General features: G+C 43.7%; 1 protein-coding gene across 1 annotated transcript in view; it reads right to left on the bottom strand.

The window, feature by feature from the left end:
• Positions 1–17,810, bottom strand: part of Ppm1l (protein phosphatase, Mg2+/Mn2+ dependent 1L) — a 268,058-nt gene extending 250,248 nt beyond the window's left edge. Inside the window, exon 1 of the mRNA XM_055596801.1 lies at positions 17,120–17,810. Within this exon, the coding sequence (XP_055452776.1) occupies positions 17,120–17,518 (399 nt within the window). The 5' untranslated portion in view covers positions 17,519–17,810. The remainder of the gene's footprint in view (positions 1–17,119) is intronic.
• Positions 17,811–27,664: the final 9,854 nt, after the last annotated feature.

Below are 27,664 nucleotides of genomic sequence, written 5' to 3'. Positions count from 1 at the left end.
AGAAGAGAAGAGAAGAGAAGAGAAGAGAAGAGAAGAGAAGAGAAGAGGAAAGAAGAAAAGAAAAGAAAAGGAAAGAAAAGAAAAAAGAAAGGAAAAGAAAAGAAAAGAAAAGAAAAAGAAAGTGATGAGAGGAAGCCTGATGAATGAGGAGCACTGACTGCTCTGTCAGGGCCCAGGTTCAGCTCTCAGCACCACAAAGAAGCTCACAACCCCAGGTCCAGGCATCTGATGTTCTCTTCTGACGTCTGTGGGCAACAGACATGCAAGCAGTCTACATACCTACTTGCAGGTGAGCATTCATGCACATAAAATAAAAACAAATAAAGCCTTTTTAAAAAATGCAAACAAATAAATGGAATTTAAATGGAAAACTAATTTCATTAGGTTCTTCGCTAAACTAAGATAATTTGAAAAAAGAAAAGATGATAATAGCACTGGGGATATGGTTCAGTGGCTAAGAACATTTGCTATTCTTGCAGAGGCCCTGGGTTCCTGTCCCAGCATTCACCCGGTGGCTTACAACTCCAGTTCCAGGGGTATCTGACCCCTCTTTCTGTACTTTGAGAGCAGTTGACTCAAAAACAGTGCACATAAACCCATGCAGGCAAACACTCATATGCATATATAAAATAAAAATAAATAAATATTCTTTAAAAATGTTAAAAAAAAATGAGGGTGGTGGTGATGATGGTGATGATGATAGCTAATAGTTAAAGCACTACAGTGGTGATGATGATGATGATGATGATGATGATGATGATGATGATGATGATGATAGCTAACACTATGGTGATAGAAAGCACTATAGTACCAGGCACTATACTGAAAATCTTTACATACACTTTTCATACACTTTACATAGGATTACATAGCATGTCCTTCTATGTCAAGGAAGGATTGGGCCACGGGTGCCCTATGAATGTATCTGTCTACAGTAGAGTGTGGTGACTCAGATCTAAAATTCACAGGACTTACATGGCTGAGGAAGCTTGGGGCCACATAGCAAGACCCAGTCTCAAGACAGAAAAGTCTGTCTACAGTCTAGCTCCTCAGGGGAGCTGGTACAAGCAGAGACTTGGCTCTACAGTGCTGCCTTGGGCTCAGTCTAAATGCTCTACACTGCCAAGAAGGAAAGAAAACGTGCAATCAAACAAGAATGAAGACTTGAACACAGAACCACATGTGAGTGCAGCCTGTGCTGTTCTCGCCACACAGGAGTGGGTGTGAGCCCCATGGCAGAGAAGATTCTGAGTTCACAACGCATCAGTGACTCCCCCAAGATTACACAGCGATGCATGGGCCTGGATTCAAAACTGGGTCTCCAGGGCTTCAAAGGCCAGGCTGTCTCCAGCCCCTTCCCGGGCTACTGGAGTAAGTGATGAGGCAGAATGGACACTTAGCCTGTCTACCCAAAACTGAGAATTGAAAAGAAGCCATTAATTCGTCTTTACCTAAATCCGCCTCTGTTTTCCTCTAGGCTTCAAGATCTTTCCTATGATAACAATTGCTTTTTTCAGAGGTGAGTGGGCATGGTTTGATTTGGTTTAACTTAGAAGACAATGTAATGACAGAAACATGCTAGCTGTAAGTGACCACAACACAAAACTAGGAAAACACTTTCAAGTATCTCATCACAGAAGCTTTATAGTAAGCAAAGCCGGGTTGATTCAGTAGGTGGAACGCTCACCTAGGATATATGAGGCCCTGTGTGCCATCACAAGTACCCTATACATACACTGGGCATGGTGGTCCATGTCCACACTTTCAGAATTTGGTGAACAGAGACAGAAGGATCTGAAATTCAAAGATATCCAAGCCTACATAGTGAGTTTGAGGCTAACCTGGGCTATATATATATACTTAAACCTTAAAATCGGTGTGTTTTGTACATGTGTGGGTACATATGTATGTGTGTCCACGGAGGCCAAGTGTCAGCTGTCATCCACCATGTTTGACACAGGGTCTCTCACTAGCCTGGAGCTCTCACAGTAGTCTACACTGTGACTGCCTGGATTGGACGTGGGTCCTCGCACAGGAAGAGCAAACACTTCACAGCTAAGCCATCCATCTCCCCAGCACCCCTTTAAGTCCTTTTGATGGGTATGAGGAACTTCTGGTTCCAGCACCTTTAAGAGGCTCAAGACATGCTTTTTGCAACACCTAGTTCTTGTGATAGGACAGGATTTCTCAATCTCCACCGTACGAAATGTGGACCTGATGATATACAGTCATACAGTTGTCCTGGCCATGAAGAATGCTTGAGCAGCATCCCTGGCTCTATTCACTAGAAAGCAATAGGGCAGCATTCCCTCACAGTTTCGGCAATCAGTATCTTCCCAAACGCTGCCAGGAGAATCCTGCGGATGCTGAACTGTCGCATTCAGAACCACTGGAACTAGACGCTAATTCCAAAAAACCTTAAATCTTCTTACCTTTCACCTCCTCTCACACTGTCCCCATTGTGCTGTCCTCATCTACATTTGTTGTTTTATGAGCAGTATCTGCTTCACATATTCAAACAAGTGCTATGTTCTTATTTTTTATCTCCCCCCAAACCTCAATTAAGTCACTATATTTGGATGGGCTCAACACGAGGTCAACCTAAAATGCACCCTAAAAGAACAGGGGTGATCCTGAGTAAGGAGCACTTGGAAGTTTCTTATCCAGGCTGTACATCCCTAATCTGAATATCCACAAGCCCTAAAAGCAGTGGCACAATACTCAAAAGGTTTAGATCTGAGATCTCCAGACTAGCAAGGCTTAATTGGTAGAGCCTACATAAATATCTCAAAATCTAAAAATCAGAAATACTTCTGTATGAAGTATTCTGGATGAGGGATTTTCATCCTACATACTCATGTAACTTCCCTGTAAATTTGAAATTATAATTTCAATTTTTAAGGTTATAAAAATATATAAGAAATATGGAAAACATTTGCATATTACTATTATATATATATGATAATATCTAAAATACTTAAAGAACTCTTAAAACTCAACTATAAAAACAAATACCCAAATTTAAAAATGGGTAAAGAATACCAGACATGGGGGCACATGCCTTTAATCCCAGCTCTTGAGAGGTAAGAGACAGGAGGGGGAGACTCAGGAGTTCAAAATTCGTCTGGTCTACATGAGACCATGACTCCAAAAATACAAAAGTAAAACTACGACTGGGGTATGGTTCAGTGGGAGAGCAGTTGCTGAGCATGTATGGGGCTATAGCTTTGCTCCCCAGCACCACATAAATCCCAAACAATGGCGTAATCTGTAATTCCATGTGTGAGGCAGGGGCACCCTGAGGAAGATGAGAAAGAGGTTACCCCTGGCATCGACGTCAAGAAGAGCTTTCCTGGTTTTGAGATAATTCACAAGCCCTCACAAGTGAAACATGACCATTTTTTAACCTGCAAATTATACAAATTACTCACTTTGAAATTCTTCTAAATGCTATTCATTTAACTCAAAAATGTACGTGGGTGAGAAAAAAGGAGAGAGTAGTTAGGGAAAGAAAATGTTATTCTTTATAAGATATCTCCACACTACCAATAAGCTGTTTTCTGTCCAGGTAAACCAGCCTCAGAGGCCTCCACCTGAAATCTCTCAGCACTAAGAAAGCTGAACTGCAGGCTTGCACCCCAACTCTGAGGCCAGTCTGGGCTAGAGTCCATATTGAGTGTTGCCAGCCTGGGCAACACAGCGAGATTCTATCAAAGAATTAAAATGAAAAACTTTTGAGTTCCAAACCTCAAGTGTATGAATTAAAATTTAAAAAGCCAAGTCTCTCAAAAACACCACAGAAGATAATGGGAAGGAAAAACAAAAAGAGCTTTCAAAACCTCAGGTTGAAAAACTGTAACATGACAAAAGGCACTTTGTTAGGTAGAAGACACCAGGGTAGTCCACCCGTACATGGAAAGGCCATTGCCCAAGAGCAGCCTCCTGAATTTTAACCTGGAAAAGGAGAAAACAGAGAAACCAAGTCTTCAATGGTTTCAAGTTGTAATCTTCTCTTGTTCTATCTGACTTCTTAGTTCCCTTCCACATTCCTCTGTCTCTGGGTCTCTCTCCTTTCCACAGACGTTGTTCTGGCTAGCACGCTTCCCCTTAACAAGCCACCATACACCTACAAGACAACCCAAACAGCCTACCCAAGACGAATGGAAGCACGTTCCCACACAGAGCTTTGTACATCAGTATCCACAGCAAACACTTAGCTCAAATGCCTAACAGGTGAGCGTGTTTGTTTGCTTGTTTGTTTGTTGAGACAGAGTTTCTCTGTGTAACCCTAGACATCCTGGAACTCATTCTTTAGACCAGGCTGGCCTTGAACTCACAGAGAGTCACCTTCCTCTACTTCCCAAGTGCTCTAACTAAAGGCATGCATCACCACTGCCCGGTGTATTTTTGACAGATTTTGAAGTTTCCATATACTGGAACACAACTCGGGAATAAAAACAGATAAGCTTGGCTGCAGAGTTGGCTCGGTGGTTAAGAGCACACGCTGCCCTTGTGGAAAACCCAGCTTCAATTCCCAGCACCCATGTGGTGGTCTCCAGCAATCCATTACTCTAGTTCCAGAGGATATGACACCCTCTTCTGACCTCCAAAGGCACCAAGCACACGTATGGCACACATATATACATAATACATGCGTTCATATGTACATACATACAGGCAAACACACATAAAATAAAAATACATCTTTTTAAAAGAAATGAATGGATGAAATATAAAATAGACCATCGTTTTAAAAGTGAATGACTGATATAGGTGAAATAACAGGGACCCCAAAATGACTGTGCTGAGCATGGGGAAAGGAAACACACACACACACACACACACACACACACACACACACACACACACTGTGTGCTCCCATAAAATTTACATAAAATTTTATAAAACACAAACAAGCTAAAGCAGCCAAAGGCAGACTAGCGGTTGCCTCATGATGGAGGGCAGGAGTAGGACACAGAAGGACCACCGGATTGCAGCGATGGTTCCACAATTCTGTACAAAGCTGATTAAACCGCATAATTAAATAAGGAACTCACTGTGTGTCGACCACGCCTCAGTGAAACCCGAAACAACTGGAGATGGACTCTAACTAAACCATATCAACGCCAATATCTTTATAATGAAGAAAATTATTGTCTTTGTCTCTACTTGTGCTGGGAGTGAGGACTTCTCTCTGGCAAAGGAGAAACACTACTCTTATCCTATGTTGTTTTTCAAGACAGGGTTTCTCTGGGTAGAGAAACCTTCTTTCAAATGGGGACCAAAAAAATAAATAAATAAAACAAAACAAACAAACAACAACAACAACAACAACAAAAAACACTCTTTGTCTTTTCAAAGAATTTCCTCTTAAGCAATATTCTAAAATACAAGCTTGCCTGCAATTGTTCATGTCTAATTCTGTTCGCATTGCAACAGCCTTGGGAATAAACAGTTTCTGTCTCCACACAGCACCTGGACCACAGGCGGGCCCGGGAGTCTAGCATGGGCCATAGAGAGCTTCTCTGGCAGCTCTTAGGCTCTCAGGTCTTTGCCCTTCGGGGTTCCTTCGGATCACTGTGCTAAAAACAGTAGCTTCCTTTCCCAGAATTATTAGCTGCCTTTTGAGTCTCGCACTTGGACAAACCCAGAACAAGACTTTTACCAAAACAGGTTTGGCCTGAGTGTACCATATGGACGCTCCGGAGAGTAGCCAGGAAGGCAGGAGGACAGAATGCCCACTGTTCTCTCTTCCGAAGACGCTGGAGAATAACACCTCCTGGGGCCTCAAGCCACAGGGAGGAAAGACAAGCGAACACAATCTTCTGTGTAACTATGAGTATAAATTACCAGGCTCGTGTATTCCCTATCCTAAGCGATGCTTGGCACTTAGGTTAAAAATAACGCTTCTAATGTGGCATTATCATTACCTTCCCCAAACTGACTTTTAAAACCATCAGATAAATTCAGCCTACTACTAACTCCAAAGCTCATATTTATTCTGCTTTGTATCTTTGAAACTTTCAGAATAAATTTTCTCAACCTGAGCATATAGAAAGACATAAGTCATTCTTCGTTTTTAAAAAAAAAAAAAAAAAGCCAGCTGGTGCCTGAAAACCTCAGACTATTCCTCATTTACTCAATTATTATACAGAAAAGTGGTACCATTCGCCAGCCTACAGAATTTAAGATACTCTTTTATATCATTTAAAAACTATAAGGTTATGATTTACATAAATATGATAGACATTTACTTTGGATAATACACATTTATAACTATATATTATATAAGCTATATATTACATAAATTATGTATGCTGTTCTTTATGGGCAATGTGACATATCTTTCAAAAGACTTTGTTTTATTTTTGAGATAAGGTCTCTCTACATAGGCCTCAAACTCAGAGATCTGCCTGCTTCTGCTTGCCAAATGCCAGAATCATAGGTGTGTGCCATCACATCCAATAATTAAGGGAATAATTTTTTTTAAATGGCAGGTCTCAGATTAAAACCTTTGCTGTCTACAAGTGTCTCCCCTATTATTAAAAGTAAAGTGAACTATTAAGATTTATTGCTACAGGGCATTAAATGCCCACTGACCTTTATAATAACCAAAATCTAGACTATCAACATTTAAAGGCACATGCACATAATGTTGATTTCTCCTTCCAAAGAAATCATAGTTTTTCTGATTTGGTGTGTAATTCACAGCTAGTCCCTGATCCTACAGCGGGGACATACAGAGGCAGGATGAGAAGGGCACGAATGTAGACAATATGGCCTAAAAAGAAAATCTCTGAACAGGCCAGTGAGGTTTCCAGGTTATTGTGGATTTGTAGATGCTTAGCTGGGAGCAGGTGGTTTGCATGCCATTAAAAAATGGGATCTCTCTAGCGGTGGTGTTGTGCAGCAAAGTGCCACACTAATGACCCCCAAATAACCTTCAGGGAACCTGTGCCTAGTAGCTCCCTTGTCCTCTGGAAATGGAGGAAAGTGAGTCTCGTTCTTAACATGCTCAACTACCAAAGTCCTCTCCCATCCTAGAAGAGGTAGAGGGCGCTAAGATTTCATTTCATTAGCTTCTATTTCCAAGACAAAAAAAAAAAAAAATGGAAAACTATTGTTGTGGTTGGTTTCTATCCCTGTGACAAAAACACCATGACCAAAAGCAACTTGAGAGAAGAGCGCATTCAGTTCACAGGTGCTCTCAATCAAGAGCTGATGACTTCATCTCGGCTTAGCGTTCACAGTCAATCTTGGCGGGCAGGGCAGAAACCTGCAGGCAGAAACTGAAGCAGAGGCCATGGGGGAGCTCCTTCCCCTTGCTGGAAAGTTTCTAATACCCTAAGGTCACCTGCCCAGAGGTGGCCCCATCCACCTCTGAGCTAGGCCCTCCCACACCAACCATGTATCAAGAAAATGCCCCACAGACACTTCTCCTGGCAGATGTCACGAAGCAAACCATCTTCCTGGTAGACATCTTCTCTTTCCAGAAGACCCAAGTTTGTGTCAGGTTGAAAGAAATAAACAAAAAAACAACCAACCAGCACAAATACAAAATATCTTCAGAAAAAGTCTCTGAGATTCATTTACTTTAAATAAAATATTATCTCTTCATATCTCAAACTCAACTTTGTCATTAACACCGACTTCTACTTCATGGAAAACATGTCAGTTTATCGAAAAGTAAAATGTTTACCTTCATGAATATTTTAAAAATGTTTTGTGCTTTGCCAAGGAGAAAGGCTATGTAGTGTTACAGCTATTGTTATGATTTGTGTGTGAGATGGGAAGTGTGCCTGCAGAGGTCAAGATACAACATTGTGGAGGTTGGTTCTCTCCCACTTCTATGGGTCTCAAATATTGAGACTGGTTTTGAAGGTTTATAATAAATAAACATGCACCCATAAAAAAAAAAAAACAGAATATGGCTTACTATTGACTAAAAGAATAATGTATTCAAAGCATTTTGGAATCAAAACACGAGCCTAGCATGTAATCAAACCAAACATGCCACCAATATTACAACAAATGAGAAAGTGATATTTTACTGTTTAAAGTGAAAAAAAAAATATGGACGGTTTTGGTCTTCCAAAAGGGAAATAATAAACTATCAGTAAACTGCTACACAGCGAAACTGTGCAAGCATTTACAAATCCCATATACTTATCCTAAAGCCTGTAGTACCCGAAAGGAAGTAAAAGATAAAACTTCCTTACTGTTCCAACTGCCTGCCCCGATACAACAGTAACTGCTCGGCATGTAGGGACCTCTACAAGGAGACAGAGGTTGTGCTGGCAATGAATGGGTGTCTACAACCCTGCTTGACTGTGAGGCCCACTTGCTGATTTCTAATACCATTGCTTCCATACCAAGAGGACTCTCCTAGACAATTACCTACCAGAGATTCATCTACCGAGGTCTGCGAGAACACAGATCACAGGAATCTCACAGTCTGAGGAGAAATCTGGAGTCCTATTGAGCAAAGTAAAAAAGCACAGGTAGTAATGTCTACATACCAACAACTGCCTGCGTTTCACTGCCCTGTAAAGCTTCAGCCAGAAACTAATAGCATGGGCAGCAAGTTCCCACTGGGCATCTCTCCAGCCCAAGGGACACAACAGTCTGAATCTCAGCTTCGAATTCTAGTCTCACCACTTAAAAGCTACAAGGAATGGAGTAGATCACTTAATTTCTTAGTGCCTTATGCTAATACATCTACAAACTGAGCTTAACTTATAGCTATCTGACATACTCTTGTGAAAATTAAAATTGGATAACATTCAAGAGTACTGTGGACAACTCTGTCCTGGTGTGACTTCTGTCACTGTGATAAAACACTGACCATAAGCAACTGCGGCAGGGAAGGATTTACTCAGCTTGTAGGTCACACACAGTCCATCACTGAAGGAAGCCAAGGTGGGAACTCAAGGCAGAATGAACTTGGAGCAGGAACCATGGAGTAACCCTGCTTGCTGGCTTGCTTCCCCTGGCTTACTCAGCTCTGTCCCCTATGCCTCTTCAATAAATGGTGAGGGGAAACTGGATATCCATAGAAGAATGAAACTAGACTCTCAGCCTCTCTGTGTACAAAAATCAATTAATAAAAGACCCTAATATACACCTCCTTCCCTGTCCCAGTTCCTTATGGTCTGTATTTTCCTTTATTTTTTTTCTTGGGTTTTTGTTTTGTTTTGTTTTGTTTTGTTTTGTTTTGTTTTGTTTGAGACAGGGTTTCAAACATTGGCTATCCTGGACTCACTTTGTAGACCGGGCTGGCCTCAAATCAAGTCTTCTGAATACAGACGAGGAACAGGGCTGCTAAAGCAACACTTTACACTGTTTCACTCTGGGGCCCTCAAATACCCATAGAAGGCAGCCCAGGTTCCTCAGCCACTGGCAACATAAGGCCAGCACTCATTCAGCAGTGTCTCCTGTTCCCCCTGCTTGCATATACCCTGACCCCCAAACCTTGACTCCTCAACCTTGGGTCGTAACACACTGGGTACGGCACTGTGTGTCAGAAGCAACTGCAATGAATAACTGTTTCAATATCAAAATGTGCTGTCTGTTTTTAGAAACTAATCTAGCAGGACAGAAGAGATGCGCAGCGGGTAAGAGCATTTGCTGCTCCTGCAGAGGGTCAGAGTTCAATTACCAGCACCCATTCAGCAGCCCACAACACACTAACTCCAGTTCCAGGAGATCTGCTGTCCTCTTCTGGCCTCTATGGGCACGGGGCATGCAGGCGGCGCACATATATCCATGCCGTCAAATGCGCATAAACATAAAAATGAGTCAGTCTTTCAAAAAGAGAGAAAACCAAATCAGCTAGGTCTAGCTATGTGTAGTGATCTGTGCCTGTATTCTGCTATTGGAGAAGCTGAGACAGGAGGATCACTTGAGTCCCCATGGTCAAGGTCACTGTCAGGGTAACCACAGGTAATACAGTGAGATCCACCCTCAAAGAACTAAACAAAAATGCAACAATAACAATAAAACAACAACAAAACCTAGGAAGGACTTCAGGCAATGTCCACATACTTGCATTAGAAATTGGGTAGAAGGCTAAAGTGCACACCTAGCATGCACAAAGTCCTGGGTTCAATCCCTACCACACATGGGGAAAAGCGAGTGTGTGTGCGAGCACGCAGCTGGTCATGAGCACGCTCACACATGTATAAAATAATCAGTAAAAATGGACATTCTTCCTATAGCTTCAGTATAAAATGTCCCCTGAAGGCTCATATGTTGATGGCTTAGTCCCCACTCGGTGGCACGATGAAAAAGTGACTGGATCATGAAGGTACCACCTGAAGAAGAGACTTGGTGGAGGACGAAGGTGAGAAAGGGTGTGTCTTATCTCAGTATTCCCCACCTAATTGGTTGCCATGAGGAATGCAGATGTTCAGCCTGTTCCTTATACGCCACAGACCTTGTGCGGTGATATCTCTAGTTTACCCCAGACTTGAGGCAATGAAGCCAGGCTCGTACCCGCAGAACATGAACCAACATAGACCTTTCATCCTTTAAGGTTGCTTTGGGTTTTTCTGGGGAATTTTGTCGCGGTGGCAGGAAGGTGACTAGCACCCCCGACCAGCTTCTTTCAAAAGCAGCATTACCACAGTACCTGGCCCTATCAAGCAGTTTGCCTTGCTTCAAATCATGCACTGCAGTTAAATTTTCTAAGACGACTTTCTGATCTTAAATAGCAAAAGAAGCCTGGCAGTGGTAGCACACACCTTTAATCCCAGCGTTTCGGGGGCAGAGGCAGGTGGATCTCTGAGTTCAAGACCAGCCTGGTCTACAGAGTAAGTTCCAGGATAGTCAGGGCTACACAGAGAAACCCTGTCTTTATAAACCAAAAAAAGATAAAGAAAAAGAGGCTGAAGCAGGAGGATCTTAAATGAGGGGCCAACCCTAGACTATACAGCAAGACCCTGTCAAAAAAAATAATAAATATGTAAAACAAGGGTGGAGGGAGGAAGATAAAAGGACTCTAAAAGAACCAGAAACTAAGAGAAGCCTTCAGAGAATCATTCTACCCCATCAGGATGGTGACAGCTGCACAAAAAGCTGAAGGCCAATAATCTTATTTGATGGATTATCTGCTCCCAGAGATGATGAGAAGTTTACTTTCCAAATAAATGCACTTAACATAAAACAGTTACTGTAAAATGATCATGTAGATTAAAATGGACAGTGTACGAACACAGGAAACACAATGAATGGGTTTCCAGAATGGCACCTGTTGACAAAAGTCTGCTCTCAGCAAGGAAGTCTCCTACTTGTCTTTCATCTAGGCCCACTGAGCCACTTACACACTTTCTCTTCTACCTGAAATGTTATCTACCCCTTCTCCCTCCTAAAATCCTAGGATACCATGGAAAGTCAATGTCTTCTCACAAGTATCCCAGATCCTAAAAGCTGGCTCAGACAGACCACCACATGCTTAAGGCTGATGGGTGCCCTGTAGTTACAGATCCTAAAACATTTCCCCTTCCCACAGTTAGGCAGAAGCTTCCTGAAGAGCTAGGGGGACAGCTCAGTGGATGAAGTGCTTGCCACACAAGCCTGTGGACCAGAATTTGCATCCCCAGCAGCCAGGAGGTGTGGTGGCCCACCTGGAAACTCAGGAGACAGACAGGCAGTCCTGGGTACATGCTGGCTAGCTATATCAGCCAAACTGGCAAGGTCCAGAATCAATGAGAGACCCCCACCTCAGTAAGTAAGGCTAAAAACCAACTTCTCGCCTACACACACACACACACACACACACACACACACACACACACACACGAATGCTTCCTGAGGACACAGAACTCACTGACTCATTTTTGGACATCACACAACTCAACCCTGTTTTCCACAAGTGGCACAACACACAGATAACAGCTGTTGGTGGCATTCAGCTGGTTTTCTTATCAGTTTGTTTAGAAGATGCACAAGGTCGCAGCCAGTCTTCTACATTCACTTGCCAAGATGCTCCCAAGAACAGGAGAGAGGATCTCACTGAAGGGGAAAAAAGGCACCACAACCCCCCCTCTTTTTTTTTGAGAAATGCTGATGTATCACTTTAAGCCGAAACCATCTTTATTTTCTCTTAAGCCATAAAGCATTTCTCCTCAGGTCTCTTGTACACTATAATGTGAGATTTAAACATTTACTAACCTCAGCTGTAATGTCTGGAAAGAGATCATTGGCTGTACCACTTGTAATTTATTTAGGTAGAACTATCTCAGAGGGAGCCAATGGAACTTACACAAACACATAGAACACCACAAGATAAAGAGGACATATATAAAAGGAGAAAGAGAAAAATGGGACAAAGGGAAATTGAATGTAGCAAAGATGAGCTATCCTGAGGGTAAGGTTATCACGCCAAATGAATGTATTCTATAAAAGTCTACACATTTACTAGAGGGAGGGCAGAGGTTTGGCTCTCAGCACTTTTAGCTGCAAAGATCACAGGATGACTCAGTTGTATGATTCAACAGCTTTAAGATGAAGACAAGAAGGCATTAGAGTACTATCTCTCCCTTGATCTTCATAAAAGCCATGCTATGTAATGCACCAAAATTCTCAGTAACATCCTTGCAGTTGATTTGTCGGCACGACGGAAGACCATGCCTCATAACAACCCTCAGAGGCATAACCACAGCACACCAGCAGACAAGTACACACACTGGAGAAGGCAGGTAGCCCAAGGAGAGACCGGGTGTGTTGCTCTTTGTGGGTCTAGATTTCATTCTATCTAAATTAACCTCAAATGCAGAGGCTTCACACACCACTTGCCTTTGACTATAACCCAAATCTGATGGTCACATCTGCTTTTTCTGGAGCGAATGTCTGTGATTTCCTAACACTCTCAGAAGGAAGCCCGGTGCGAAACAAGTCTCACTGATCAGAGTTCAGAACCTGCATGCCTGGATCCTGCAGGCGAGCCTCTCCGTGGTTTCTCACCTGAGCCTCAAGACTGAAGCTCCTTTTGAACACTTGAAGTACGTTCTTCTCTAATATGAAATACAAATGTTTCAAACTGTGTCAACTTTATTTCAAACTTTAATATAGGAATGCCCACTAGCATGAGAGCATTTAAAAAAAAATACAGTCACCTGGATAAATTTCAGCCAAAATTGCACCAAAGGATTGGTTATTTTTCCTCTATACAGTGCTAAATAAATAAATAAACAAATGAATAGATAAATAAATAACAAAATGCCTTTTGCCTGTGGTAAATTATACATAAGTGTACTACCAATCATTTTCCTGGATGATATCGGGGTGGCGGGGTTCTTTATTGGTTTCATTTCATTTGTTTTTTTTTTTTTTTTTTTACTTATTTATTTATTTGAGTCACTGCTCTCGTGAAATTCATTATGTAGACCAGATTTCCTTTGAACTCACAGAGATCCACCTGCCTCTGGCTCCCATGTGGCTTGAGACTAAAGACCTGGACCACTATTGCTACAGTCTGAGCTTCACCGTAACCTGTGATTGTCTTGATCAAATGTTACCCAAGTAAATCACTGCCATAGCTTCAGATACATTCATAGGCAGTCACCATCATGTGGTGGATAGGATGTTTCAAGGGTCCAAGAGAATCAAACAAAGAGCCTGGTCCACTGGATTAGAGAGGTGAAGCTTTTACACCTTATGCAACTCAATGACATCATAGCCATTCGGGCTAGTCTTCAGCACAAGCTCAGAGATGTGTTTGTGGGGGAAAAAACCAAAACACTTGCTGAATATGCTATTCAACTCACAGGAATACCTACCAATCTATTAATTAATCATAGAGAATATTCCTTTTCAGTAATCAGAAAACTCGAGCCTGATACCAGAGTGCTACTTTCTCAATGTCCATAGAATCCTTAATTAATAATCAGAAGTGTGCCAGATGTTCAAAAGAAGACACAGAGAATCTGGGGAATAAGTTAGTTATGGGCGCCCCACAAGCATCTTTCCAGTGACGAAAGTTGTGACTCCCACAGGTAAACCATCTCTCTCTTGGCTCTCACTGCCTTAATATGGCAGACTTCCAGATGCCTGAGCTGTCTTCATCCATAACAATCTCCCAATTGAGTCCTTCCAACTAAGACACAGAACAACTGAAGAGGATTCCCCTTACATTCATTATCCCCCACCCCCGTATTTTAGATAAACTACTCCCAGAGAAAGCTGCTTCAGCAGTTGGCCCAAGGTCACAGCTGATACTAAGTCACAGAGACTCAGAGCCAGACTCTAAGTCAAAAAGCACTTACTTTCTCAGGGCACCATGGCACATGCCTATAAGCTCAGCACTGGGCATGTTAACGCAGGAGGCTTGTGAGTTCGTGGCCAGCCCACACTCCATCACTAGACCCTGTTTCTAACAAGAAGCAACCAAGCAAAGCCTTTCCTTTCCATCCTACAGGCAATGGTGCCTTAGTGGCGGCTTACCTCACCTACCTCTCATCTGGTGTAAATGGTTGTTCGTTGTTCCCAGAACACCATAAGCACACCACACTATCACTTTTGGACTAAGAGTCTATCTCTCTTGCTAGACTGAAACTTCTGGAGGGGCAGAAGTTCTGTTCAGTCACCTTCGTGTCCCTAGCCTGCTATATATCTAGGAAAATATGCTAGCCTATTGTCCAGTGAAAAGGCCAATAAACCAAAGGCCTCACACTAGCCAGACAGCCGCAGGAAGGTCACAATTCCTCTAGCCATTTGCACCCTATCTAAAAAACAAGAAGAAATCAATATATAAGGATGAAATATACAGGGACAACTAAGTTCCCTTCTGAATCTAAACAGCACTTGTGTGACTTATTTTATCAGTATGAATTATCACGAATAAAATTCAACTCATTTACCCCCAGTGTTGTGTATATGTGTGTGTGTGCATGTATACACACACAACTAACAGTTCGGAAAAGGCACCTTTTCTGAAAGGATGCAGCTATCATCCAAAACCTCAAACAGTGGCACCCTCCTCTGGTGAATGTTAAAGAATCCAAGAACACAGATGACAATAACTAGAAGCTGGGATTCTCTTAAAATGATATAACAAGAGAATAAAAAAGCCAGAGAGAAGTCTCTCAGTAGTGTCTGCTGTTATCACGATCCCAACAGCAACCCAAAACTCATACACAACATTCCCCATTTTACTTTCTTAAGATAAAACAAAGCCAAAGAGCCTGAACTGACCAAACATGACAGGAGGCGACAGAACAATAACTCTATTTTTTGTGAGAACTGATAATGGTAACTATTCTGCAAACAGCAAAGATTCGATAAACAGCATTTCACGGTTTGGCTAGCAGAGGTCATCTCTTTCCTTATTGCTTCTTTAGCTGTAATGAAAATGGAGTACGTGTAAAATGCTTTGAATTAACAGAAAGCATCCATTGCATCCTTCCCGGGGCGGGGGGGGGGGGCACATTTACCCAGTTTCTAGTAATCTAGAAACTGCTGAACTGAAACTTCTGGCTCTGCAGCTTCAATGTCTTGAAAGACTCAAAAGAAAAAAAAAATGTAATCATCCAATCACAAGTGCAAGGCTAAATCTTGCCAATATGTCACAACTAGAGAGCCACTGCCCAGTGTTCTCCAACACAGTCCATCAGGATTCAAAAGGTGTGCTTTCAAAACCCAGAATCAGATTATTAGCAACTGTTTTACTTCATATTTATAATAAATATGTTTATTAAATTATTTACAGGAGAGACTCCCAGTTTGCTTCGTCTCCACTGAGTTCCTGCACATAAACTGAGGATATGACTGAGTCATTAAACTATCTCCCTTGTCACTCAGGTATCTTTTTACTCAGTACGGGCTGTCTCCTATCTCCAGCTACCCTGTGGTCAGGGGAAGAGAACTCCAAACCACCCAAGACTACAAAAGTACAATGAATAAGAAACTTTCATTCTGAAGGATACATTATAAAGGAGGTGGGAAAGATGTTTAAAGCCAAATTCCATTCTTATCACCTAAGTTTTTCAACTATTTGCCATTTTCTGCAAAGCTGGCGAGGAGGCACTGTACCTGGGCAAGATTTGCAAATGGTGAGTGGAGAATGCAGATAAGATAATCAACTGAAAGCTTCCTTGATGTTTAAAAAAAAAAAAAAATGTAGGCAAAACAGTCCTGCAATTCCCTGGAGCTCACCCGGAGGAGGAAGAAGGGTAGGAATGCAGTGGAACCAAGAAGGTAAAGGCGATGAGGAATGCTGCCAAGAAAGAGGTTGGGGAGCAAGAAGCAATGAAACTGTTACAAGTGTCCAACTGAGACAAATGTGGGGACTCGCTCTGGAGCCATATTTTAACACTCACTTCGTCTGGGCACAGGCCCAAGGGCAGGACCTCTAGGAAACCTGAGTCTCCACACTCCCGGTGTCTAATGTCGCAGAAATAGGTGAGAAAGACCTAAAGCGGGCTTTAGCCCATTTCCTGCTCCCAGATATACCCCAAACAAAGGTTTACAGAAGGAAGGAGGGAAGGAGGCGTCAGTATTTCCACGCCAGCCGCTGCACAGAGGTCAGATGTGCACAGCCACCTCTGCAAAGGCCAGGGAGCCAAAACCCACCAGTGGCGAGGTACCCTGTGTGTCCCCCGCACACCCTACCTCCGCCTGATTGCACTCGCAAACTTGACAGAGTTGGGAAGAAGCTCGGCGTTGCGGCAGGGAGTCCTTCCCTCTCGCGAAGAGAGTGGAAGACACAGCTTCTTCACCTTCACTGAGTCTATCCAACTGATGCAGGAGGCTTCTGCCCTGAGGGGTGCACCCAAGACCCTGTCTTCCTTAGTGGCTCACTAGCCTCAAACTCCACAATCGGGACCCTGAGGCCGGGGGTGGGGGTCACTGTTATATACTAATAATTCCTCCCCGGAGAACCAGCAGTCATTAACTGTCTTCTGACCTTGGGAACTTTGTATGGTAACGGCACGGAATAACGAGTGCATGTCTCCCAGCTAAACTGAACGCTCGTACCCAAGATCTCCTTGGCAGGGTCCTGGCAACTTGAATCACTTTTGTCAGCACCAGGTCATCACCACGCCTCTCTCGCCCACATCCGACCGGGCCACGCACGCGACGCCCGGTTATTTACACAGACACAGACACAGAGAACTCCTACCTCGCCGCCGTGCCCATCAAAGATGCCGAAGATGGACGGGTGCGTCTTGTTGGCCAGATCCGTGAGAACTTCGAACCGATCCTCCATGTGGTCTCTCCGGCCCTGGATGGAGTACACCGCCACGTTATGGCTCTTGAACTCCCAGGTCTTGGAAAACTCGGCCTCCAGCACGTCAAGTCCTCCGAGGCGATCGTTCTGCATAATCTCGGCCACCTTGCCCTTCACCATCTTCACGGCGTCCCGGCTGGACTTGACTATGGTCTTCACTTCGTCCGTGTGGAAGAAGTAACTCCACAGAGCCAAGCTGATGCACAGCAGGAAGAGCGTCTCGGGTCTCAGCAAGAAGTAGCGCATGATGCGACCCAGCAGAGACAGCAAAGTCATTGTATCCTCTATCATTTATTATCCCCTGGAGCCCCGAGCAGCAGCAGCGGCGCGCGCCCCGCAGCCCGCGGGGTCCGAGCACTGCGGGCACAGCCCGCGGGGACCCAGGCGGGGAGGCAGCCCGGGCCGGCAGGACGAGCCCACGGCGACTCGGAACAGTCGTCCGGAACGGTGGCAGTTTCCCTTTTGTCTCGGCAGCCGGAGGCCCGTGCCCGCCGCCCGCGCCGCCTTCCCTCTCCGCGCTCTTTGTGAGACCGCAGCGACGGCGGCGGCGACGGCCGCCGCGGGTGCCCCGGGTGGACGGCAGGAATCAAGTTAAAGTTGCGCCGAGCCGGTCCGCAACGGTGAGGAGGATCTCGGGGCGCCGATGCCCGCGCGGTCCCTCTCGGGGTGCCCGCCTCGCGGCTCCCGGGAGCGTTCGGCAGGTGAGGAAGCGCAGGGCGCGAGAGCCCGGCGGGCGAGGGCTGCACGTTCCCTCGATCGCCGCTGTGGGCAGCGCGGAGACAGCGGAGCGCTCGATTTCGTCACACACCCGGGGGGGGTCCCGAGACAATAAAAGTTTTGCGGGCGCCTGGGCAAAGGCAGGGGGAGCAGCGAGCCGGGAAACGCGGCGCGATGGGTGCGGAGCCGCCGGCAGGCTCTGCCTGCCTCTCCCCGGCACCTCGCGGCTCGGCTCCGCTCGGCTGCGCTCGGCAGCTCCCGGCCCCGCTCGCCCCGCCCCGCCGCGCCCCGCCCCCGGAGTGGCGCTTCCGAACCGCGTAGCACTCGGGCCAGGCTGGGGCCCCGAAGCCGCTCGGCCGGGTGGGCGCGCGTGGGCACCGGGCGGGGCGAGGGGCGGGGGGAGCGGCGCGTCCGGCCGCTCAGCTCTAGCGGTTGGTCGATTCCGCCTTGCGGGCTGGCTCCCGGGGACAATGTGATAGTGACGCGAGGGCCTGAGCACGGGTTTCTCGCGCGGCGAGGCCGTGCCTGCCGGGAGCCGGGAGCCGTACGTGAGCGCTCCCCCCTCCGGCACGCCGCGCGGTGGTGCCGTCCACGCCGGGCCCTTCGGTAAGGCTAGCGTGATGGGACACACTTCTCCCGCCTCGAGGACCGGGCGGTGGGTTTGGACACCCGGGGCGGTCGCCTCCGAAGCCCGCTGGGATCCCCCGCGAGGCGGACCGGACCCCAGCAGCTCTGTCACTCTGAAAGCAGAAGCTCCGAGCCGGCCAGACCTGTATGGCAACCTCGGGAGGTCCGGGCAGGGCCGGCCGCAGTACCCTGGGACTGTGCTGGCGGCCACGCTTCCCCGGGAGACAGTGTCCCTCGCGAGCGACTCTGCGTGTGCTTCACCGAAGTCGCTGGAGGCTCCGAAGCGACACCCACCTCCTCAGATCTCGCCGGAGATGAGGGTGGGAGTGTGAGTGCGCAGAGGTGGACGTCGGAGGAGGACTTCAGTGTGGGCGACCACTGTTCGCCTAGAATATGGAGCAAGTGACCCTTAAAGGAAAATTGTCATCCCCTCTACCCCTGTCCATGAAGAACGGTGCTGATCCATTGGGCAGTTCAGGCCGCTGGATACCCTCCCAGCCAATCTGTCCTCCGAACACTTCTGCCTTCTTTTGAGTACAATTATTTTTTTTAAGACACAAAATATAAGAACTACTGGAAAGAAATATAGCAAAATGTTCACAGTCCATAATTTAAGGTAGTAAATATTTGCAATTTTTATTTTCTTCTTATTTTTGTGTAGTTTCCATAATTGCCAAAGTTTCTACAAAAAACCCAGACTTACCTAAAAACAAAAAACAAAAAACAAAAAAACATGCTTAAGTATTTAATTGACACATATACCATGACCACAACAATATAAACATAAATAGAACTGTAGGAAAGGAATATGAGGAACTGTTAAGAGTATTTTTTTGAAAGTAGGATATGGCCTTCAGTATGTGGTTCTGGCTCTCTTTGGCTTTCAGTATTATCGACCTGAGCAAGGAAATAGAAGTTGAAAACAAATTAGGTTATTTTTTGCTTAATATTCAAAAAGTTCCAAAATCAGACAATAAATAGTTCTTTAAGAACTGTAACTAGAGGCAATGTCCTAGGTGTTGCTAGGAAAACAAATTATTTCTTACTGTAAACTGTCGGATTTGAGGTCCGTTAGTAGTTTTGTCCATACAACTGTGTCTCTAAAAGCAAACATAGTTTGTAGATAAACTGATAACGTCCCAGAATTCCTACTCTGACCTCTCTTGAAGTAGTAGTAAAATTCCAAGGCCAAAGGCCCACTGGAGCCTCTACCCGGACTCAACATTCCAAGCGCAAGGATTGGAGAACATGCCTAGGCCCTGACTTATTCCTTGAAAACTTAAGAAACTAGATTATTACCATAATAGCTTGACTTAATGACTTAAGTAATAAATTTGGACATCTTTAAATTCTGTGATGTTGTGCTGTGACATTTACATCTATGTAAAAATCAACATTTTCAAGAATGTTGATTAGGCATTTTCCTATTTCTGTTGAGAAATTTCACTTACAATTTTAAAATATCTAAATAAGCATTTCATTATACTTTACTGTATGCTTAACATGCTAGAAAAAGTAGAAACACTTTCCACTGATGCCAAATTCGTGTTTGTTTATACTGATTTACAGACATTTTCTTTTGTTGGTTTTTTTGAGACAAGATCTTTCTATGTAGCCTTGCCTGGCCGGGAACTCGCTATGTAGACTAGCTATCTTTGAATTCATAGATCACTCTACTTTGCCTCCCTAGTGCTGAGATGAAAGGTGTGTTCCACCATACCTAGTGCAAGGGTTTTTACATGTATACGTGTTTGTTTCCATCGGTACAACAATCTTCTAAGGAAGACAGCTGTTATGTGTTTATGGTATGAGAAGGATAGGGCCTCAAGATGTTAAATATCACAATACAGGAAATAAGAAATTGGACCCAATTCTGATCAACATCCATTGATTTCCAGTGACTTGGAGATAATTTTTATATGTTATCTAATGACATTTCATTACTCTTCATTACAGGAATGTTAGCAACAACAACAAATACTACATGGATTCTGGTGATACAGATTTAAAGCAAAACACTGCACTGTTAGTATCTAACACAAATACAAATAAATTGTCCTTCAACTACAAAGTAAACACCTAAAACCGTGTTGCTTAAGTGAAATTTTTTTCTAAATTTCACAGGAAAGAAAGGTAGTGAAAAATTCATATTGTACAAGTACTTTTTCTGTACAAAGAACTTGGTAATGAACACTGAGCTAATGGCAGTCCTAGGTTTTCATGAGATAGAAGAATGGTGATAATTATTAAGCATGGCTCTGTTGGTGACTAGCTTGCTGTTCAAGCCTGTTCAAGCATGAGGATGTAAGTTCAGATCCTGTTTTAGTTAGGGTTTCTATTTCTGTGAAGAGACGCCATAACCATGCAACTCTTATTTTAAAAAAAAATTAATAGGGGCTTGCTTACAGTTCAAAGGTTTAGTCCATTGACATCATGGCAGCATGCAGGAGACATGGTTCTGGAGAGATAGCTGAGAGTTCTATGTCCTGGCCCATAGGCAGCAGGAGAAGTGAGTGACACTGGGCCTGGCTTGAGCTTCTGAAGCCTGAAAGCCCACTCTCCCACAAGGCAATACTCTCCCAACAGTGCCACTCCCTGTGAGCTTATGGGAGCCATTTTCATTTGAACCATCACAGATCCAAAGCACCTATGTCAGAAGCTGGGCACCTATGATCCCCTTGCTGGGGAACTGGAGACCTGGGGATCCGTGGGACTTGCTGGCCAACTAGCTGGGTAAGCTCAGCACTAAAGTGTGAGACATTCTCTCAAAAAAATAAATAAATAATAAAAAGCAGTAAATACATTCTCTAGTATGCTATTTCATTATGACCTTGTCTATTTTTGGTTTTGCTATCTTGTAGGAAGTCATTAACATCTAATGTGGTTTATCTGCTAAGTCTCTGCATAATAAATACGATAAAACTTCTGAAGTAGAAGCTGAAGAGATGGATCAGTGATTAAGCACACTGGTTGCTCTTGCAGAGGACCTACCTCGAGTTCTCAGCACCCATGTAGTAGCTCACAACTGTCCATAACTCCAGTTCCAGGGAGGTTGATGCCCTCTTCTGGGCTCCAAAGGCACCAGGCATGCACATGCAGCCAAAACATTCAGACACAGAAAAGTAAATAAATCTAAAAATGAATTTTTAAAAGAAAGCTCTGAAGGAACTTTCAAGTCATTTAGAAATTCTCTGCACATTTTAAACTTATCAGTTATCACTTTGAGTCACACCTTAAATTTTTTTCTGTCATTTCTGCACAAATCTGTGCTTTGTGTTTTTCCAACATTCTACAATACATGCCTCTCTATGAATATCCTTTCCAGCTCTGTGTATGAAAGGGTACCTTAAAGTGTTATTATGAAGCACAACCCCCATAAATGTGATAAACATAATCCAATGACCTGGATGAAAAGCAGGCTGTACCAGCCACTGAGTTGTCTCCTTACCTTCCTTCTCTATCCTCCATTGCTGTCGTGCCGAGCAATGTCTACATCCCTGAATTATTTATGCTCAAGTTTTTGCCTGCATTTGTTTTTGTCGTTTTGTTTTGCTTTGCTTTTTCTTAAATAAAAATCACTGTATTGCAACGAAATATAAAATACAAATAAAAACATCACACAGCTAGATTAACGTAGCCACTCAAACACACGCTTGCCCAGTCCCAAAATCTATACAGCTCCTCGAACTTCTATGTAGTTGGCTTGGGGACTCTGAAGCCCTGGAGCTGTAATTCGGATATTAGACACTTTCACTATCAATTCTGTTGTTATGCAGTTATCCACCACAGAAAGAAAGGAAGAAGGAAAGAAAGACATGACAATTGAAACAAGAGAAACGATCAGCTCTTCTCTTCTTTCATGGCGACTGTATGTAATGCTGTCTTGCCGTGTATGATCCCTAACACTTGCTTTTCACCCACAGTTAAAGTTCCACATCCTTGCATTGTTATATACTGCTGGAATTTGATCATTTTGTTGTACAATTTTCCATAACTAATATACTTGTCCTTCTTACAGAAGTATCTAGTTGCTAAGTTTTGGTTTTTTGTTATTTTATTTTGCTTCATTTTAGTGAAAAATCTCATGAATGTATATGTGTATTACCTCATGGTGTGCATCTATAAAAATCTCTGCAAGGTATAAACAGGGGACTGAAATAGGTAGACAGCTGTGAATGAAAATGTTAAACTTTATATTTTGAAAATGTTATTTCTATTTATAATCCTACCAACAGTGTGACCAAAGCTTCTTAATGCGAGGGACCATGAGCATTCTGTCGTAAAAGTACATTCTGTCATAAAAGTGGCTTTCAGTATTGGTCCTTTCAGTAAATAACTGACATGGTTATAATAGTTAAGCCATGTAAATCTTCAGTACATCTTCTAAAACATTTCCAGATGAAAAATTTGATAATAAATCTTAGTTTTGAATGGTGTGAATGGGGAAAAATATGAATGTTTTAGCTGTACCACTCGGAAAGGAAATTCATCACTTTAAGCAAATGTAATAGTATATCAATTAGACTTATTCTAATATCCCAGGTGTTCTGTCAAATGAAGAATTAATATGAACACACTAATGTTCAGGTACAACATAATTTTATTTTACTGTCCTCAAGAAGTATAACATTATTTTCTATAGCCCAAGTTTTTACATTAACTACAGAAATAGATCAAGGTTACCTGTTTTCTGTATAAAACTTACACCACCACGCCAAATCTGTTTATATAAACCACTTTTTCTAAGAAATGTTCATCCAATTATTCTAGCCTTCCCTCTAATAATCTTCTAAAACTTTGCCGATTGTTAATTTGAAGCATTTGTTAACTTTTTATCCTAGTTAAAAAAAATACCACTGTTCTACCCAGTCTAGAATGTGAAGAATTGTGAAGAATTAATCATTTGGCAGTGCGCCCACTGGGAACAAGAAGAGCATGAGTGGGGGGACAAGCTATGTCTCCCTCCCTAGAGTCAGTAGGTGGGTATTTTTTCTTTTGAGCAATGCAAATGGGAAAAGGTAGCTTCAAAAACAAAACTAGCTGTTGAGTAGTCTAGCAGAAAGAGAAGGAAATAACTCGGGGATTGCTGATTCTGGATCTTAACAGACGCCTCAGTGGTTAAGAGCAGTGCTACTCTTCCATAGGACGCTGGTTAGCTCGCAGCACCCACCTTAGGTAGCTCACAACTGCCTATATTAGAGTGCCAGGGTATCCTACACTTTCTGGGCTCTTCAGGATCCACACATGTATACACATATGTGCAAACACACACGCACATCCATGGAAAATCAACGGTGTTTGCCAGGAGAAGTGGGTCCGAAGCAGAGAGGGCACTTGCCTAGCTGCACAAAGCCCAGAACCACATGTCTTCATCAGGGTTTATGGCTGTGAAGAGACACCATGACCAAAGCAGCTCTTATGAGGAAAACATTTAACTGGGGCTAGCTTACAGTTCAGAGATTTACTCTAGTCTTGTCATGGTGGGAACGTGGTGGCATCCAGGCAGATGGGATGCTAGCATGGCCACTAAGAGTTCTACATCTGGATCAGCAGGCAACAGGAAGAGACAGTGAGCCGCTGGGCCTGGCCTGAGCTTCTGAGACTTCAAAGCTCACACCAGTGGTATGCTTCATTTAACAAGGCCACACCTACTCCAACAAGGCCATGCCTTGGACCTGAGGGGGCCCATTTTCATTCAAACCACCACACCGCAATACCATTACAATTTGCCCTATGAACTAACTCGGTGAGTAAAAACCTGAATTTGATCCCCAGGACCCACCAGGTGGAAAGAGAGAAAAGACTCCTGAAAGCTATCCTCTGGCCTTCATACCTGTGCCAGGGCAGCATACACACACACTCACACATGGACACACACAGAGACACACTACATCTATTTCTTAAAAATAAAAATGCAATTGGAAATGTATTGCTTAGGCCAAATGAAAGTTAAATTAAGGACTATTTGGGAGCACAAATCAAAACATGTCAGAAATTAATTCAGGGTATCTACTTGTATCGTAGCAAAATACTGTTCCTAATATGCCCTTTGCGGAGAGGTGCCGGGGACTGACAGCAGGCCTCACTGATGTGAACCAAAAATTTTAACACACACACCACATATACATTGGTTATATCTTATACCCAGTCCTCCTGAAGGCCTCACTGCATACCCTGAGAACAGCTTTCAGGTTGCCTGTGCTCCACAAATAGCTTCTATTGAAACATATGACTTATGTTGGGGACATTGGTAGATGAAATTGGGGGTCTGGCTAATTTTAACATAATATTTTTTTTTACTTGTGTATATTCGTCTGCTGTGGGAATATGTGAAGGTCCAAGGCTGATGTGGGGAGACTCCAATTACTCTCCGCTTTATTCACTCAGACCAAGTTTGACTGAACACAAAGCTCCCTGATGGGTTTAGTCTGGCTACCCACTTTGACCCAGGGACTCTCTGTCTCTACATTGGAGCCCTGGAATCACAGGCAGCCTACCACACCCACTTGGATTTTTGTGGAACCTGGAAATCCAAACTCCTGTCCTCACAATTTCTGCTGGCACGGTTAAGTGTCTTTTTTTAATTAATTTATTTTTTATTAATTACGGTTTATTCACTTTGTATCCCAGCTGTAGCCTCCTCCCCCCTCCCAGCCCCAGCCTTGCTCTCTCTTCTCCTCTCATGCCCCTCCCCAAGTCCAGTGATAGGGGAGGACTTCCTCCACTTCCCTCTGACCTTAGCCTATCAGGTCTCATCAGGAGTGGCTGTATTGTCTTCCTCTGTGGGCTGGTAAGGCTGCCCCACCCCCCACACTCAGGGGCAGTGATCAAAGAGTCAGCCACTGAGTTTATGTCAGAGACAGCCCTTGTTCCCATTACTAGGGTACTTGGACACTGAGCTGCCATGGGCTACATCTGTTCAGGGTGTCTAGGCAATCTCCATGCATAATCCTTGGTTGGAGTATCAGTCTCAGAAAAGACCCCTGGACCCAGATTTTTGGTTCTATTGCTCTCTTTGTGGAGATCCTATCAAGGTCTTTCTATCTCCCTCTTCTTTCATAAGATTCCCTGCACTCTGCCCAAAGTTTGGCTATGTATCTCAGCATCTGCTTTAATACCCTGGTGGGTAGAGTCTTTCAGAGGCCCTCTGTGGTGGAGTCTTGTCCTGTTCCCTGTTTTCTCCATCTTCTGATGTCCATCCCATTTGCCTTTCTGAATAAGGATTGAGCATCTTACCCAGGGTCCTCCTTATTGCTTTGCTTCTTTAGGTACAGATTTTAGTATGTTTATCCTATAATCCATGTCTAATATCCACTTATAAGTGAGTATAAACCATGTGTGTCTTTCTGCATCTGGGATACCTCACTATAGAGGTATCTAGTTCTAGAACTAATTCCCACCATTTCCTTGCAAATTTCATGATTTCCTTGTTTTTAATTGCTGGGTAGTAGTCCATTGTGTAAATGTACCACAATTTCTGTATCCATTCCTCTGTTGAGGAACATTTGAGTTGTTTCCAGATTCTGAGTATTACAAATAAAGCTGCTACAAACATGGTTGAGAAGATATCCTTGTTGTATACTTGAGCATCTTTTGGATATATGCCTAGGAGTGCTATAGCTGAATCTTGGGGAAGCACTATTCCTAATTGTCTGAGAAAGTGCCAGATTGATTTCCAAAGTGGTTGTACAAGTTTACATTCCCACCAGCAGTGGAGGAGGGTTCCCCTTTCTCCACATCCTCTCAAGCATGTGTTGTCATTGAGGTTTTTTTTTTTTTTTGTATTTTATTTTTTTCTTATCAGTTACATTTTATTAACTCTGTACCCCAGCCTCTCTCCTCTCCACCGTGCCCCTTGCCAAGTCCACTGATAGGGGGGACCTCCTCCCCATTCATCTGATCCTGTTTTATCAGGTATCTTCAGGACTGGCTGCAAAGCTCTCCTCTGTGGCCTAACAGGACTGCTCCTCCCTTGGGGGGTGGGGAGGCCAAAGAGCCAGTCATTGAGTTCCTGTTCGAAATAATCCTTGTTCCCCTCACTATGGGAAACCAATTGGTTACTGAGCTATCACAGGCTACATCTGAGCAGAGGTTCTAGGTTACATTCATACATGGTCCTTGGTTGCATGTCAGTCTCAGAAAAGACCCTGTGCCCAGATATCTTTGGTCCTTGTGGAGCTCCTATCCTTTCCTCATCAGACTAACTCCCCTTCTTTCTTATGATTCCCTGTACTCTACCAAAGGTTTGGTCATGAGTCTTTGCTTTGAAAACACTGCTAGTTAGAGTCTTTCCAATGCGCTCAGTAGACTCCTGTCATACGTTCAATGCACATCCCATCTGTCAATCTAAACGAGGATTGATCATCTTACCCCACGTCCACTCTCTTGATTATCTTTTTTAGGTGTACAGATTTCATTATGTTTATTATATCTTATAGGTCTATATAAGTGAGTATATACCGTGTTTGTCATTCTCCTTCTGGGATATTTAACTCAGGATGATCTTTTCTAGATCCCACCATTTGCCTGCAAATTTCATGATTTCCTCCTTTTTGATTGCTGAGTAGTATTCCATTGTGTAAAAATACCACAATTTCTGTATCCATTCCTCCGTTGATGGACATCTGGGTTGTTTCCAGGTTCTGGCTATTACAAATAAAGCTGCTATAAACATGGTTGAGCAAATATCCCTTTTGTGTACTTGAGCAAACTTTGGGTATATATCTAGCAGTGGTATAGCTGGGTCTTGAGGAAGCACTATTCCTAATTGTCTTAGAAAGCGCCAGATAGATTTCCAGAGTGGTTGAACCAGTTTACATTCCCACCAGCAGTGGAGGAGGGTTCCCCTTTCTCCACAACCTCTCCAGCATGTGTTGTCCCTTGAGTTTTTCACTTTGGCCATTCTGATGGGTGTAAGGTGATATCTCAGGGTCGTTTTGATTTGCATTTCCCTGATGGCTAATGAGGATGAGCATTTCTTTAAGTGTTTCTCTGCCATTCGATATTCCTCTGTCGAGAATTCTCTGTTTAGCTCTGTTGCCCATTTTTTAATTGGATTACTTGGTTTGCTGCTTTTCAGCTTCTTTAGTTCTT

This window comes from Psammomys obesus, unplaced genomic scaffold, assembly GCF_907164565.1.
Source record: "Psammomys obesus unplaced genomic scaffold, mPsaObe1.curated_primary_1811, whole genome shotgun sequence".
Taxonomy (NCBI): Eukaryota; Metazoa; Chordata; class Mammalia; order Rodentia; family Muridae; genus Psammomys; species Psammomys obesus.
The sequence above is the reverse complement of the archived record's forward strand: the minus strand, read 5'-3'. Positions and strand labels throughout refer to the sequence as shown.